The sequence below is a fragment of the Myotis nattereri genome (assembly GCF_964212035.1).
Source record: "Myotis nattereri genome assembly, chromosome: 3".
Taxonomy (NCBI): domain Eukaryota; kingdom Metazoa; phylum Chordata; class Mammalia; order Chiroptera; family Vespertilionidae; genus Myotis; species Myotis nattereri.
Genome location: NC_138077.1, coordinates 53,608,099 through 53,624,593, shown reverse-complemented (window position 1 = coordinate 53,624,593; position 16,495 = coordinate 53,608,099). Strand labels below are relative to the sequence as shown.

The 16,495-nt window shown below is 41.9% G+C and overlaps 1 protein-coding gene across 1 annotated transcript in view; it reads left to right on the top strand.

Moving 5' to 3' along the window:
• PIGX (phosphatidylinositol glycan anchor biosynthesis class X) overlaps positions 1-16,495 on the top strand; it is a gene marked incomplete at both ends in the record, with an annotated part of 24,020 nt that extends 7,525 nt beyond the window's left edge. The window contains 3 exons of the mRNA XM_081085975.1: positions 6,291-6,432; positions 8,942-9,155; positions 16,314-16,495. Of these exons, the coding sequence (XP_080942101.1) occupies positions 6,291-6,432; positions 8,942-9,155; positions 16,314-16,495 (538 nt within the window). The remainder of the gene's footprint in view (positions 1-6,290; positions 6,433-8,941; positions 9,156-16,313) is intronic.

Below are 16,495 nucleotides of genomic sequence, written 5' to 3'. Positions count from 1 at the left end.
TTGGCTAGGATTCTGTTGAAACTCTTGATCAATTTGTAGAGAACTGATATGTGAACATTAATGAGTGTTCCAATGCATGCATATGGCATTTTCATTCATTTCGGGTTTATTAGGTTAATCTTAACAGTATTGTAACTTTCAGAGTATAGGTCTTACGTATATTTTGTTAAATTTATTCCTAAGTATTTCATGTTTTTTGATGTAAAGAGTATTGTTTTAAATTTTTCATTTCTACTTGTTTGTTGTTAATAATAGAAATACAATTGATTTTTGCATGATGATATGGTACCCTGATTCCTTGTGAAATCACTTATAAATGCCTATAGCTTTTTTTGTAGACTCTTTAAGCTCTTCTACATAAATGACCATGGGTTTGCAAATAAAGACAATCTGTATGCGTTTTACACCCTTTCCTTCCCTTTTTGACTGGGTGTCTAATACAATATTGAATAAAATTGTTGCTATTTACCCAGTCTATTAATCTCTAAATTCTAATTGGAGTGATTCGACCATTTACTTTTAGTAAATATTGGTTTGGTTGGGTTGGCTTAAATTTATCCATCTTGCTACTTTTTTTATAATTTGTTTTTTCTATTTGGCCCATCTAGTCTTTTTTCCTCTCTATTTTCTTGCCTTATTTTGGGTAAAATGAGTATTTTTTTAAGCATCTTGTTTTATTCCCATTTTTGGCTTATTAACTATACTTCTGTCTTTTTAATTGGTTACTTTAGAGTTTACAGTGTGCAATTTTAACTTATCACAGTCTACCTTCAAATAATATTATTTCACACCATGAATAATGTGTGCCTCTTATATCAGAATAGTTCATTTCCTTCTCCTTTCTTTTATGCTATTGTTGCCATACATTTATTAACTTTACATTTTACTTACATTGTAAACCTGACCATATATTGTTATTATTTTTGCTTTGAAAACTCATATATTTTTACATTATTATTTAATTGTGGTAAAAAACCCATAACATAAAATTTACCATCTTAACCCTTTTAAAGTGTACACTTCAATTACATTAAGAACATTTACACTGTTGTTTTACCATCACCACCATCCATATACAGAATTCTTGCAAAACTGAAACTCTGTACCTCTTAAACAATTTACTCCCTTTTCTCCCCTTCTCCCAGCCTTTAGCAACCACCATTCTACTTTCTGTCTTTTTTTAATATATTTTATTGACTTTTTACAGAGAGGAAGGGAGAGGGATAGATAGTTAGAAACATTGATGAGAGAAAAACATCGATCAACTGCCTCCTGCACACCCCCCACTGGGGATGTGCACACAACCCAAGTACATGCCCTTGACCAGAATCGAACGCGGGACCTTTCAGTCTGCAGGCCGATGCTCTATCCACTGAGCCAAACCGGTCAGGGCTCTACTTTCTGTCTTTATGAATTTGACTATTGTATGTACTTATACAAGTGGAATTATACAGTATTTGCTTATTTCACAAAGCATAATGTCCTGAAGTTTCATTCATATTAATTTCTTGTGTAATTGTCATACTTGTTGTTTGTTTTTTTAAAATATATTTTTATTGATTTCAGAGAGGGAGAGAGAGAGAGAAACATCAATGATGGGAGAGAGTCATTGATCGGCTGCCTCCTGCATGCCCCAAACCGGGAGCCCACAACTAGGCATGTGCCCTGACAGGGAATCGAACATTGACATCCTGGTTCATCAGTTGATGCTCAATTACTGAGCCTTGCCTGCTGAGCATACTGTTTTCAATAGTGACTGCACCATTTTACATTCCCACCAACAATGCTCAGTGGTCCAGTTTCTCTATCAATATTTGAAAACAATTAAAAAATGAGAGAAAATGTTTTTATATTCGCCCATGTATTTACCATTTGCTCTTCTGTCATTATTTTTTTAATACAGGGGTCCTCAAACTATGGCCCGTGGGCCACATGCAAATACAAATATTGTATTTGTTCCCGTTTTGTTTTTTTTACTTCAAAATAAGATATGTGCAGTGTGCATAGGAATTTGTTCATAGTTTTTTTTAAAAACTATAGTCCGGCCCTCCAGCGGTCTGAGGGACAGTGAACTGGCTCCCTGTTTAAAAAGTTTGAGGACCCCTGTTTTAATATATGTATTTTTTTATTTCAGAGAGTAAGGGAAAGGCAGAGAGAGATAGAAACATCAGTGATGAGAGCGAATCATCCATCAGCTGCTTCTTGCACATCCCCCTACTGGGAATCAAGCTCGAAACCCGGGTGTGTACCCTGACCAGGAATCAAACCGTGATCTGTTGGTTCATGGGTTGACACTCAACCACTGAACCACACCGGCTGCACACCCCCCACTGGGGATGTGCACACAACCCAAGTACATGCCCTTGACCAGAATCGAGCCTGTCTTTCTTATAGATCCAAGTTTTCTTCAATTTTTTTTTTTTTTACCAAGCTTTCTTCTGATATTTTTTTTACTGCCTGAAGTATTTCCTTTACCATTTATTTTAGGGACAAGTTCTCTTAGTTTGTGTTTGTCTTAATCTTTATTATATACTAGAGGCCCAATGCACGAAAATTCATGCAAGAGTAGGCCTTTCTTCCCCCGGCTGCCGGCACCGGCTTCCCTCTGGCACCAGGGACCCGGGCTGGCTTCCCTCAGGCCGCCTGCAGTCACCCGGGATCCAGACTGGTTTCCTTTGGGCCGCCTGCAGTCACCCAGGACCTGGCTGGCTTCCCTCCAGCCCTGGCTTCGTCAGGAAAGATGTTTGGAAGACGTCCAGTCTATTAGCATATTACCCTTTTATTATAGATACCTCCTGGATATATAATTCTAAATTGATAGCTTTTTTCTTTTAATACTTTACATACATCATTCCATTGTCCTCTGGTATATTATTATCTTTGTTACTCTCTACATAATGTTCATTTTTCCTCTCATTGCTTAAAAAATTGTTTTTTTCAGTGACTTGATAATAATATGTCTTGGTGTGGGATTTTGTGTGTATGTGTGTGTGTGTTGATCCTGCTTGGTATTTGTTGAGCTTCTTGGATTTACAAGTTTATAGTTTTCATGAAAATCAGAACAATTTCAGCCATTACATAATCTTCCAATTTTCTTTCTGTTACATTCTCTCCTCTTTTTCTGGTCTCTTCCTTCCTCTCTCTCTCTCTCTCTCTCTCTCTCTCTCTCTCTCTCTCTCTCGATACTCTTCACTTGATATTGTTGAAAGATCTCTGAAATTGTTCCTCCTCCCCCCATTCTTTTTTCCTCAGTTATGCTTCAGTTTGGATGGTTTCTGTTGCTGTGTCTCGAAGTCACTGATCTTTTCTTCTTCAGTGTTTAAATGCTTTTAATCATATCAGGATAGTTTTTATTCCAGAAATTAAGTTTCTCATCTCTTGAAGTTGCATTCAGTTCTTTATATATATACTAGAGGCCTGGTGCATACAATTTGTGCATTGGGGGAGGGGGTCCCCTCAGCCCAGCCTGCATCCTCTCCATTCTGGAACCCCTTGGGGGATGTCCGACTGCTGGTTTAGGTACAATCCTGGGGATCGGGCTGTCGGACATCCCTCTCACAATCCGGGACTGCTGGCTCCTAACTGTTCACCTGCCTGCCTGCCTGATCGCCCCTAACTGCTCCCCCTGCTGGCCTGGTCACCCCCAACGGTCCCCCCTGCCGGCCTAGTTGCCCCCAACTGCTCCCCCCCTGCCAGCCTGGTTGCCCCTAACTGCCCCCCCACTGGCCTGGTTGCCCCTTACTGCCCCCTCTGCTGGCCTGGTCGCCCTCAACTGCCCCCCACCTTGCCAGCATGGTCACCCCTAACTGCCCCCCCACCGGCCTGGTCACCCCACACAGCCTGCTGCTCGGTCGTTGGGTCGCCCCTCACTAACCCCCCTAGCTTCCCCGCTGGACTGGTCGCCCCACACAGCCTGCTGCTTGGTCGTCGAGTCGCCCCTCATTAACCCCCCCTGCCGGCCTGGTTGCCCCACGCAGCCTGTTTGGTCGTCTGTTCGGTTGTCCGTTCGGTTGCGATGGTCGCTTAGGCTTTTATAGAGAGAGAGATTAGAGGCCCTGTGCACGAATTATGAAATTCGTGCACGGGTAGGGTCCCTAGCGGCTGCCGGCCACCAGCCGGGGCCTCCCTTCCCTGGCTGCCAGATGCCGGTGGGGGCCTCCCTTCCCCGGCTGCTGGCTGCCCGGGCCTTCCTTCGTTCTGCACCGCTCCCTGGTGGTCAGCACACATCATAGCGAGCAATTGAACTCCCGGTTGGTTGAACTCCTGAAAGGACACTTTGCTTATTAGGCTTTTATATATAGAGCTATTTCTTCTCTTTCCCTCATAATGTTTGTGTTTTTCTTTAAATTCTTGAATATAATAGGTATATTTATAATGACTTAATGTCCTTTGCTAATTTTGTCACTTCTGTCATTTCTAATCTGTTTCTATGAATGATTTTTTCTTGGTTATTGGTCACATTTCCCTGATTCTTTGCATGTTTGTAACTTTGGATTGGATACTGAATATTGTAAATGTTGTAGATATGAACCTTTTTGAGTGTGTGGATTTTATCTTCTTTTAAAGGGTGTTGGGTTTGTTTTTTCTGTTAGAGTTTTAAGTTACTTGTTTATCAGCTTGATCCTTTTCACCTTTTTTATGTAGGCCTAAAGTTAAAAGTGGCCATTACTGCAAGGCTAATTTAGCTGCTAAGGCTTTACCCTATCAGGATTTCAACTGAAAGCTTTGGTTGGTATCCCCATTGGGATTTCTATACTTTGGTTAGTTGGAATGCAAATGTCTCCCTACCTTTTGTAAAATTTTAGAATTTCTCGTCTTTTAGTTCCCTGGTCATTCTGTGCCCATCTTGTGGAGTTACGCCTCACTCATGCTTATCTTAGTATTCAACAGAAACTCAAGGGAACTCCCCAATTCAGGTTTCTAGAGCTCTTTATGCATAGTTTCCTCCTCTCTAGAACTTAGTGCTGTGACTTCCAACCACTTCAGCTTTCCTAAACTTTATTTTTTAAATATATTTTTATTGATTTCAGAGAGGAAGAGAAAAGGAGGGAGGGGGGGGGAGAGAGAGAGAGAGAGAGAGAGAGAGAGAGACAGACAGAGACATCCTGCACGCCCCTACTGGGATTGAGCCCACAACCCTGGGCGTGTGCCCTTGACTGGAATTGGACCTGGGACCCTAGAGTCCGTAGGCCAATACTCTATCCACTGAGCTGGCGAGGGCAGCTTTCCTTAACTTTTATTTCTCACCTAAGTGAAAATATCATGCTGTGCTTTGGGTCTCATTCACTGCACTTGATCCAAAACGTGCCTCCAGGCAGAAAGCCCGGACAATTAACAGTTAGATTTATAGTCTATTTCAAATTAAGTTTTGTATATCCAATTGTTTCAGTTCCATTTTTCGAAAAGACTATCCTTTCCTCATCAAATTATATTTGAACCTTAATTGAAAAATTGTGTACGTCTATTTTTGGACATTATCTCTTTCTATTGGTCTTTTTTTTTTTTTTTCACACTAATACAACTATTTCCAATCTGTTTCATCTCATGGCACATATAAACTAATTACTAAAATTCTGTGGCACACCAAAATATGTATTTTTTGCCAATCTGACAAAAAATATAGGTATAATTTTGATTCATTCACATGGGATGGCTACTGTTGTCATTTTTTTGTGCCTTTTGCTGGTTGAAAATCACTGCATTAATATAATACTACCAGAGGCCCAGAGCACGAAATTCATGCACTGGAGGGGAGGGGCAGGGAGAGGGGTTCCCTCAGCCCGGCCTGCACCCAGTCACAGTCTGGGAGCCCTCGGGGGATGTCTGACTGCCAGCTTAGGCCTGGGGAGTGTGGGGAGCAGGCCTAAGCCATAAGTCGGAAATCCTTAGCGCTGCCGCGGAGGCAGGAGAAGCTCCTGCCATTGCCACTGCTCTTGCCAGCCATGAGCCCGGCTTCTGGCTGAGAGGCACTCCCCCTATGGGAGCGTATTGACCACCAGAGGGCAGCTCCTGCATTGAGCGTCTGTGTCTGGTGGTCAGTGCGCATCATAGCAACTGGTCATTCCGCTGTCCGGTTGATTTCCATATACCCTTTTATTATAGAGGATAGCTTATGGCATGAATTTATGAAAGATCTAATGGGTGATTCTGACATGAGATAAATATTTCATTTGACTTTATAGACTCTTTATAATTTTTAAAATAGTGTTTCTACTCATTTGAATGTAATGTTATGCTATCTCATTAACAATTTAATGAAGAGATTTTCTCTGAACATACTTGTCTTACAGAGACCTTTTAATGAAAGTGAAATTTGGAGAAAGCATTGAGGACTTACAGACCTGCCGACTCTTAATTAAACAGTACATCCCAGCAGGACTTTTTGTGGATCCATATGAGTTGGCTTCATTACAAGAGAGAAACGTAACAGAGGTACAACTGTTAGAGGATTTTTACAAATATTAGAGCATTATTTTGAGAGATTTTTTAAGGGATGCTATAATTTGGATAAGGCAAAATAGTACGTAAAAAAACACTAGATACATTTGTAAAAGTGTATCAAGTAACATTTTTTAGGTAGAATAGGAGTATTCTTTAATAAGTGAGTGATACTTGTCATACTTGTCAGTAGTAAGCCAACTAAACTGAGCTGATTAAATGCTTTTTGACAGTATGGTTCCCAGTTTAGTGACTAAGAAAATGAACAATTAATAAATACTGTTTCAATAGCAACTTTGTTAAATTAGAGAGACATACCCAACAGCTGTAGAATTTGAGTATGGGAGGAAAAGATATTAATATTTATTGGATCTCTATATGCCAGGTATTTTCTTCTTCTTTTTTAAAGAAGCGAGGTAAAATAAGCATTAAAGAAAGATTATGTCCCACTCCTTTACATAGATTAATCTTTATAGCAACCCTGGGAGTATTATCTCTATTTAATAGTTAAGGATACTGAAGCACAAAGAGGCCAAGCTTATCCAGGATCACATGGGCACATGAAAGAGGAGCCAAGAAATGAAGCCAAGGTTGTCTAATTGCAATTGTTGCTCTTTCCAGAAAGGAATCTTACTCCTTAGTTAAGGATTTCCCTAACTTCAATTAGAATCACCTTAGTTAGGGTTTCCCTACCTTCATTAAGAGTCACCTGTTCAATTTAGTCATGACTCGGTTGAGTACCCTCTCATGTACCTTAGGGTTGCCAGTTTGATTCCTGGTTGGGGCACATACCCAAGTTGCGGGTTACCCTGGTTGGGATGCATATGGGAGGCAACCAATTGATGTTTCTCTCTCTCTCCCTCTCTTTTCTCTGTCTCTAAAATCAATTAAAAAAAATAAAATCTCTGTATTACACTTTTATGTTAATAATAAAGAAAAGTGTGTGTGTGTGTGTGTACGGTGATGGGGATCTATGAGGTGGCTGTATTTTCTGCTTGTTTTTTTCTGTAAACCTAAACCTGCTCTAAAAAATACAGTGTATTAATTTTTTAAAATGTTTTTATTGATTCTGGAGAGAGGAAGGGAGAGGGAGAGATAGAAACAACAGTGATGAGAGAGAATCATCGATCAACTGCCTTCTCCACGCCCCCTACTGGGATCGAGCCCACAACCCAGGGCATGTGCCCTGACCGGGAATTGAACCATGACTTCCTGGTTCAGGGGTCGACACTCAACCACTGAGCCACACTGGCCAGGCTAAAGTCTATTACTTTTTAAAAAAGAATATATCTATAGCTATATCATACTGAAAAAAGACTGCTAAAAAGCTAATGCAATTTTTGCTTAAGGAAGGAAATATTGCTATTATAGTCCTTGAGTGTTTTCCAACGGCAACTAATGTGATGAATGGCTTGGAAACCAAGTCATGAAAAACGGAGAGAACTGTGAATATTTCTTTGGGGAAGAGAAGATGTGGTCGAGGCAGCATGATTGAGGACCTCTGATGTTTGAGGAATCTTAGTGAAATAAGGAACAGATTTACTGAAGACATTGTAAGCACAGATAATTGGTGATTGTTATAGGCCAGAGCATCCAGTTTCTTCTCATAGAAAAGGAATAACCTTTGAACAGTAGATAAAATGAGATGACTCAGTCATTGAAAGTAATCAGTTAGTGGCTGGATACTTGAGAAAAATATCCTCATTGAGATGGTGGTTTAATTTGAACACCTCTGAGGTTCCTTATGACTCATAAGATTATATAATTCCTTGACCCTTTGCCATAAGTTCAACAACTTGTATATATGTGTGTTCTTTAATATATCAACATGTATGCATACATACATGGATACATAATACATATACATGTGCATATTATAATTCAGGGTTAATTTCTGTCACACATGCAGTTGTACTTTTGGTGTAGAATACTTATTTTAAAATGGTTTTTACCATATTATTTTTTTAAGGAGTAATTCACTATTTTTTCCATTACCTTTTTATACCCAGTGTAGAAAGAGTGCTGACCTTTGCTTTGACTTCCTGACCACAGTGATCTATCTCACTACCACCTTACTTGCTTCTCTGAAGAACAGGAAATTACCAGAATGATACCAATCATTTTTACTCAATACTGGGTTAACTGTTTTTTTGTCATAGTTTTCATACTTATGGAACCATGCTACACTTATTCACAAAATTTCTCTTTTCTTGGTACCTGTTTTATCACCTAAACAAAGGTTGATAAGGAGATTACATAGAAATAATTTTAATTGTGGGAAAATTTCCTCAGTTTACTTTTAGTAAACAAACTTTTATTAAACACAGATCACATCTTATGTTTTCTTAACTTAAGGATGGAAGGGGAATAGAAATTGTTTATAAGGGGGATGAATTTTAAATTTCTTTTCACCTGTATAGCAGTCTTCTGGTTTAGTTTTGTTTTTTAAATCTTCCTCATTCATTTTTTTTCTCTTGGATTAATATTTGTTTTGTTTTGACAGGCAGTCATGGTTTCAGAAAATTTTAATATAGAAGCTCCCAACTATTTGTCCAAGGAATCTGAAGTTCTCATTTATGCCAGACAAGATTCACAGTGCATTGATTGTTTCCAAGCTTTTTTGCCTGTGCACTACCGCTATCATCGGCCACACAGTAAAGATGGAGAAACCTTTATTGTGGTCAATAACCCAGATTTACTGATGTATTGTGACCAAGGTAAGGGTTGCATATCTTTTCTGAGGGTTGAAAATAAAAAATAAAGGTATGGTGGCAGGTTTGAAATCAAGGGATAACAAAAGCATGTTTCTTTTTTCTTTCTTTTTAACTTTTTGATTGTAAAATAGAACATAGCTGTAGAAAAACTTCACAAATACATAGTTTAGTGAGTTATTGTAAGGCAGATGTCCTTGAAATTACCACGCAGGTCAAGAAATAGCACTTTGCCAGCCACTCGAGCAGCTGCTCTATGTATCATGACTCAAACATAGCTTCCTCCTTTCTCCTAAGACTAAACCCAGTATCCTGACATTTAATCACTTCCTTTTATTTATTTTAAAAATATATATTTTTATTGATTTCAAAGAGGAAGGAATAAAGAGATAGAAGAATCAATGATGAGAGAGAATCATTGATTGGCTGCCTCTTGCAAGCCCCCTGCTGGAGATTGAGCCTGCAACTCAGGCATGTGCCCTTGTCCAGGATTGAACCCAGGACCCTTCAGTCTGCAGGCTGACGCTTTATCCACTGAGCCAAACCAGCTAGGGCAATCACTTCCTTTTGTAGATAATTTATATCTACATATAATTATCTGTACATATAATCCTATCTAGTAAAAGAGAAACATGGTAATTAGCTGTACCTCCGCTACCCTTCCCATTGGCTAATCAGGGTTATATGCAAATTAACTGCCAGCCAAGATGGCGGCTGGCAGCCAGGCAGCTTGAAGTGAACATGAGGCTTGCTTGCTCCAGTGATGGAGGACTCCAACGTTCCCCGCCTGCCGCTGCGGGCCTCTGAGCTTGCAGTTTGAAACTTTGTTACAAATATAGAAGCTAAACAAAACCCCAGAAACCTGCTTTCAGCCAGCCGGTATCTCAGAGCTGGAGTTGAAACAGTGTTTCGATTATAGAACCCAAACAAACCAGATACCTGCTTTCAGCAGCGGAAGCCTAAGAGCTGCAGGCAAGCCTCAGAGCTAAAGCTATCCCAGAATAAAAAAAGAAAAAAAGTAAAAGGGGTAATATGCCTCCCAGCACCGGGATCAGCAGAGCCGCGAGGCCTCCCGGCTCCGGGATCAGCGTGACGGGGCAGCGCCCAAACCCCCTGATTGCCCTGCGGTTCTGTGTGTGACAGGGTGCGGCACCCCAACCCCCTGATCCACCCTGCTCTTTTCATGACAGGGGGCGGTGCACCGGGCCTCTAGTATATATTATAATATATGTATAGTTTATATATAATATATACTAGAGGCTCGGGGGGGAAGGGGTCCCTCAGCCCGGCCTGTGCCCTCTTGCAGTCTGGGACCCCTCGGGAGATAACGACCTGCTGGCTTAGGCCTGCTACCGGGTGGAAGAGGGCAGGCCCAATCCCTAGGTGCAGCCCCTGGTCGGGCTCAGAGCAGGGCCGATTGGGGAGTTGGGGCGCTGCCCCCTGTCATGCACAGAGCAGGGCGATCGGGAGGTTGCGATGCCACCCTCAGTCACGCTCAGGGTAGGGCCGATTGGGGGGTTGGGGCACTGTCCCCTGTCACACTCAAGGTAGGTTCAATGGGGAGGTTGTGGCGCCACCCCCTGTCACGCACAGAGCAGGTCCCATCAGGGGGTTGGGGCGCCGCCCTCTATCACCCAGGGAGCAGGGCCGATCAGGGGGTTGGGGCGCCGCCACTCTCACACTCAGGGCAGGGCCGATGGGGAGGTTATGGCTCTACCCCGTCACACACAGAGCAGGGCCCGGGGGGGGGGGGGGGGGTGCGCCGCACCCTGTCACACACAGAGCAGGGCCGATCAGGGGGTTGGGGCGCCGCACCCTGTCACACACAGAGCCGCAGGGCGATCAGGGGGTTGGGGAGCTCCCTCCTATCAGGCACAGAGCAGGGCTGATCAGGGGGGTTGGGGCGCCTTCCCCTGTCATGAACAGAGTAGGGTGGATAGGGAGGTTGTGGCCCCGCCCCCTGTCACACATAGAGCCACAGGGCGATCAGGGGGTTTGGCCGCTGCCCCCTGTCACGCTGATCCCGGTGCCGGGAGGCCTCGCGGCTCCACTGATCCCGGTGGTGGGAGGCATATTACCCTTTTACTATATAGGGTAGAGGCCTGGTGCACGGGTGGATGCGGCTGGTTTGCCCTGAAGGGTGTCCTGGATCAGGGTGGGGGTCCCCACTGGGGTGCCTGGCCAGCCTGGGTGAGGGGATGATGGCTGTTTGCAGCTGGTCACACACCCTTCAGGGTGGGGGTCCCCAGTGGGGTGCCTGGCCAGTCTGGGTGAGGGGCTGAGGGCTGTTTTCAGGCTGGGGGTGACTGAAGCTCCCAACCGCTCCTTTTTTTCTTTTTTTTTTCTTTTTTATTCTGGGCCAGCTTTAGCTTTGAGGCTTGGCTCCAGTTCTTAGGCCGCTGCTGCTGAAAGTAGGTTTCTGGCCTTTGCTTACAATGTTGCGATTCTGCTGGCTGAAGTCCAGGGACTAAAGCAGGTTTCTGGGGTTTCGTTTAGCTTCTATATTTGTTACATAGTTGCTTAGAGTTGCAGCTCAGAGGCCTGCAGCAGCAGGCGGGGAACGTTGGAGTCCTCCGTCACTGAAGCAAGCAAGCCTCATGTTAGTTTCAAGCTGCCTGGCTGCCGGCCGCCATCTTGGCTGGCAGTTAATTTGCATATTGCCCTGATTGGCCAATGAGAAGGGTAGAGGTCATACACTAATTACCATGTTTCTCTTTTATTAGATAGGATATATATATATATTTTCTATACTAGAGGCCTGTTGCATGAATTTGTGCATGGGGGGGGTCCAGCTGCCTGCCCTGATGGGGGCTGATTGAGCCAGGCTGCCGTGGGGAGGAGCTGTGGAAGGTTTAGGGGAGCCGATTGGGGCCCCAATCGAGTTGGTTGGCCACCACAGTGTGTGTCATAGCTACCGGTTGTTCCAGTCATTCCATCGTTCCATTGTTCCAGTCGCTTGGCTTTTATATATATCCTCCTATATAATAAAAGGCTAATATGCAAATTGTCTCCTCAGGAATTCGACCAACCGGGAGTTCGACTGCTCGCTATGACGTGTGCTGACCACCAGGGGGTGGCATGGAGCGAAGGAATGCCCCAGCTGCAGCTAAGGAATGAAGGCCCCGGCTGGCAGCCAGGGGAAGGAAGGCCAGGGACCCTACCCATGCACGAATTTCGTGCACTGGGCCTCTAGTAGATATATAAAAGCCTAAGCAACCGAACGACTGGTTGACCAGTCACTATGACACGCACTAGACACCAAGGGGCAGACACTCAACACAGGAGCTGCCCCCCTGGTGGTCACTGTGCTCCCACAGCCAACCTCCTGTGGCTGGCCAACCTCCCGTGGTCCCTCCCCCAGGCTGGCTGCCCCAATCGGCCTCCATCACTGGCCAGGCTGAGGGACCCCACCTGTATATGAATTTGTGCACCACGCCTTTTGTGTGTGTGTGTGTGTGTGTGTGTGTGTGTGTGTGTGTACATATGTATTATTTCAGAGAGAAGAAGGGAGAGGGAGAAAGCTAGAAACATCAGTGATGAGAGAGAACAATCCACTGCCTTCTGCACACCCGCTACTGGGCATTGAGCCCACAACCCCCACATGTGCCCCAGCCAGCAATCAAACTGTGATCTGGTTCATGGATCAACACTCAACCACTGAGCCACACCGCTGGGCCCTTATATTTATTTATGCTTTTATCACCCAAGTATATGGATGATATGACACACTATAGCTTAGTCTTGCTCATTTAACATTTTTCTCAGAGTTGGGGTTTTGGTCATAGTAATCATGCAGTTCATCTGACCTCTTTATTTCTTGGAAATTGGCACCTGGCTCAGGGGTGTGATTAGATCCAGGTTTGCTTCTTTTGGCAAGTGCTGTGTTCCTTCATAAGTAGGTGTAAATGTCTGGTGTGCTTCTTTTTCAGCCATTGATCCTCATTGCCCCTTTGCTGCTTTCTGTTTATTCATGCTGACATCACCGTGCTTATTGCTGTTGGTATTTTGTTTAAACCTGCACGTATTTGATGTGTGAGGGTACTTTATCACCTAGTTTTTCTATAAATGTAGTCCACGAGTTTTTGGTTTTGTGAGTAATTGTTCTGTTTTAATGTGTAGATTTGAGTAAATTAAAAAAAAAATTGCTTTTACCATTTTCAGTTTTCCTAGAATGAAGACTTTAATTTAAGAAACCCCTTTCAGATTTTTGGCTCTTTGTGCCTCCAAGATTGGGCTGATTTGAATGTTTGCAAAAGTTAGTAGCACTGTTACTAAAGACTGGCAGATAGGAAGTTTTTAATCCATACATTTGCTGCCATCATGTATTTCATGATGAAAAAATAAAAAAGCCTTCAACTCTGTTAGCTTTGTTCATCCAATCTAGGTTGCTGTTTCTATTAATGATATTGACTTACCTTAAATAAAGTTTGAAAATGTGTTCCCTCCTGAGAGAGCATCTGGGGTTCTGGTGTTATTTGGGTTTTGGTCTGAAAGCTCTTTATGGGTGTGTTTACACCTGGACATTTATTGAATTGGATGCTTAGGGCCTGTTCATTGTTCTAAATATGTGTTATATTTCAAGAAAAAAAGTTTAAATTAAAATACTTTAAAAAATGACCTCTAGTATAATGGGATTTGTTTAAAAGTCATGCACAGTCTTTGTAATTTCATAATTTCTTAGGCATTCATTTAAAACAGGCTGTTAAAATAAAACAATATATGATAGATGGAGCCAAATCATGTACACTGTGTATTAAAATGTTTGAATACTCATATCCCAAAATGACAAAATTGGCCTAGCCTCTAGTCCAGATTAAAGTTTTGTGATATGATTTTCTACCACTTTTTCTCAGAGTTTCCAATTTTGAAGTGCTGGGCTCAGTCAAAAGTGGCAGCTCCTTGTACTTTGAAGAATAAGGATATTTGCCAATGGAACAATATGAAATATAAATCAGTAAGTTAGTATTTTATATTTTTAGGTTGTACTGTCTCATTTAAAATTCTTTTTATAATGTTTCTGCCACATTTAAGGGATTAGACTTTTATATTTTACCATAGAAAGCTTTTTTTTTTGTAATGTCATTTCTTTGCTGCGGATGACAACAGTGGTTCCTGGTTTATATAGAATCATTTAATTTGGGGGATGGAGATTTAGTGTTAGTCCCATGCCTCATTGGTCCAGAGCTTAAGTATAGCTGATAGGTGATTTAAAGGTGTGAAATGGCCAAGAAAAACAGTGGTATATCCTCAGGTATAAACTTTATTTAGAACTTTTTATTAAATTTTGAACAAAATAAATTAGTTAACTTCATTGTATTATACAGAATAAGTGAAAAAAAAAAGGATAATAAAACTCAAATTAGTATTATTTCAACTGTGATAGTTTTTAGATAGTTGTCTAAGAAGTCTATAGTTTTCTTCTAATCTTCTTATGTTAACACTAGAGGCCCAGTGCACGAATTTGTGCATGTGTGGGGTCCCTCAGTCTGACTGGCAATCAAGGCCTATGGCGGGGGTGGCGGGCGGCCGGGAGGGAAGGGGCCACAGGAGATTCCTGTCGGGGTGATCAGGGCCTGCCGGCTGTGGGGAGGGACCATGGGAGATTGGCGGGCCATGGGAGGTTCCTGTCGGGGTGATCGGGGCCCGCCGGCTCCAGAGAGGGACCATGGGAGGTTGGCGGGCCACAGGAGGTTGGAAGTGGGAGTGCACTGACCACCAGGGGCAGCTTCTGCATTGAGTGTCTGCCCCCTGGTGGTCAGTGCACATCATAGCGACTGGTTGACCGGTCGTTCCAGTCATTCAGTCATAATGGTCATTTAGGCTTTTATACATACTTGTTGCCTCTCTTCAGAGTGGTTAAGTTTTTTTCCATTGATTTTTAAAGGAAGTGAGAGGCAGGAGGGGGGGGGGAGAGAGAGAGAAACATGTATGTGAGAGAGACACATCAACTGGTTGCCTCCAACACACACCCCTAGTGGAGCCAGGGATCAAACCTGCAACTGAGGTATATGTCCTTGACCTGGAATCGAACCCATGGGTTAATGCTCTAACCACTGAACAAACCAGCCCCTCTCCTCTTCTTGGAGGTCTGGGGTGGGACTGAAAGTTCCAACCCTCTTATCACATGGTTAGCTCCATTGGCAACCAGTCCTCACCCTTAGGTGCTTTCCAAAAGCTACTTCACCAACATAAAAGACACCATGCTTACCCTTAACACTTAGGAAATTCCAACAGTTTGGGGAGCTTTGAGCTAGAAAGGGAATGAAAACCAAATACGTATGTCTTATATAAAACACAATATCACAGATACGTTACCATAATTTTTTTAAAACTCTAAAATACATCTGGAGAATTACATTTAAGAGTATGTGAATGAAGAGTATGATTAGTGTTCGTTTATGATTTATTGATTTAAAAATTGGTAATGTGCATTGCTATGAAATAAGTAATTACCCTGTTAAAATATTTTGAATTCAATTCTCTTTAAGACCATGTAACTTGAAATAAGAAGTCATACTTAAGCTATTTGATTTTTTTTTCTTTACTTTGAGTTATAGGTGGCCATTACTAAGGTGGTGATCTATATTAAGGCTTGTTTGCTTAAGATGCCATTTTTTAAGATTATAATTTTCAAATAGCACTTTGTTACAGATTGTGGTGATAAAATAATCTTTTTTGGTTATGAAATTATAATCCAGGTATTTTTAAAAACAAGCTGAAAATAAAAATATTCCCAAATTTTAATGTTTTTAAAAACTTATTTTTAAACCAAAAAATTTCCCAAAGTTTCTAATTGAACCTTTTGTCTTCAAAACCAAATAGAAAATAGAAACTAAGTTGAATCTGCAACTTCTTTTACGTGGGACAACACTCAGCCAACTGAACCACACCGGCCTGGCTGGCCTGGGTTTTTAAAAAGGATATACTCAATTCTATGTAAAATATAGAAAAAGACAAAACTAATGAGAATTTAAGAATTATTGTGGGAATTGAGTCTGATTTATTTACATTAAATGTTCAATCCAAAAGAATCATTCAAACAATAATGTTACATGTAGTGTAGAATTGGCTGAAGAATATTTAAAAGCCAAAAAATAAAAATAAAGAGATAGTGGTCTTACTTAGAACATCCATTTTAAATGTCTCGAACTTCTCTCTCCACAGGTGTACAAGAATGTGACTCTACAGGTTCCAGTGGGACTGACTATACATACCACTTTAGTATGTTCTGTAACTCTCCTTATTACCATCCTGTGTTCTACTTTGATTCTTGTGGCTGTTTTCAAATATGGCCATTTCCCCCTATAAGTTTTCTGCAATTAAATGCTTTCCATAAACCTAAATAA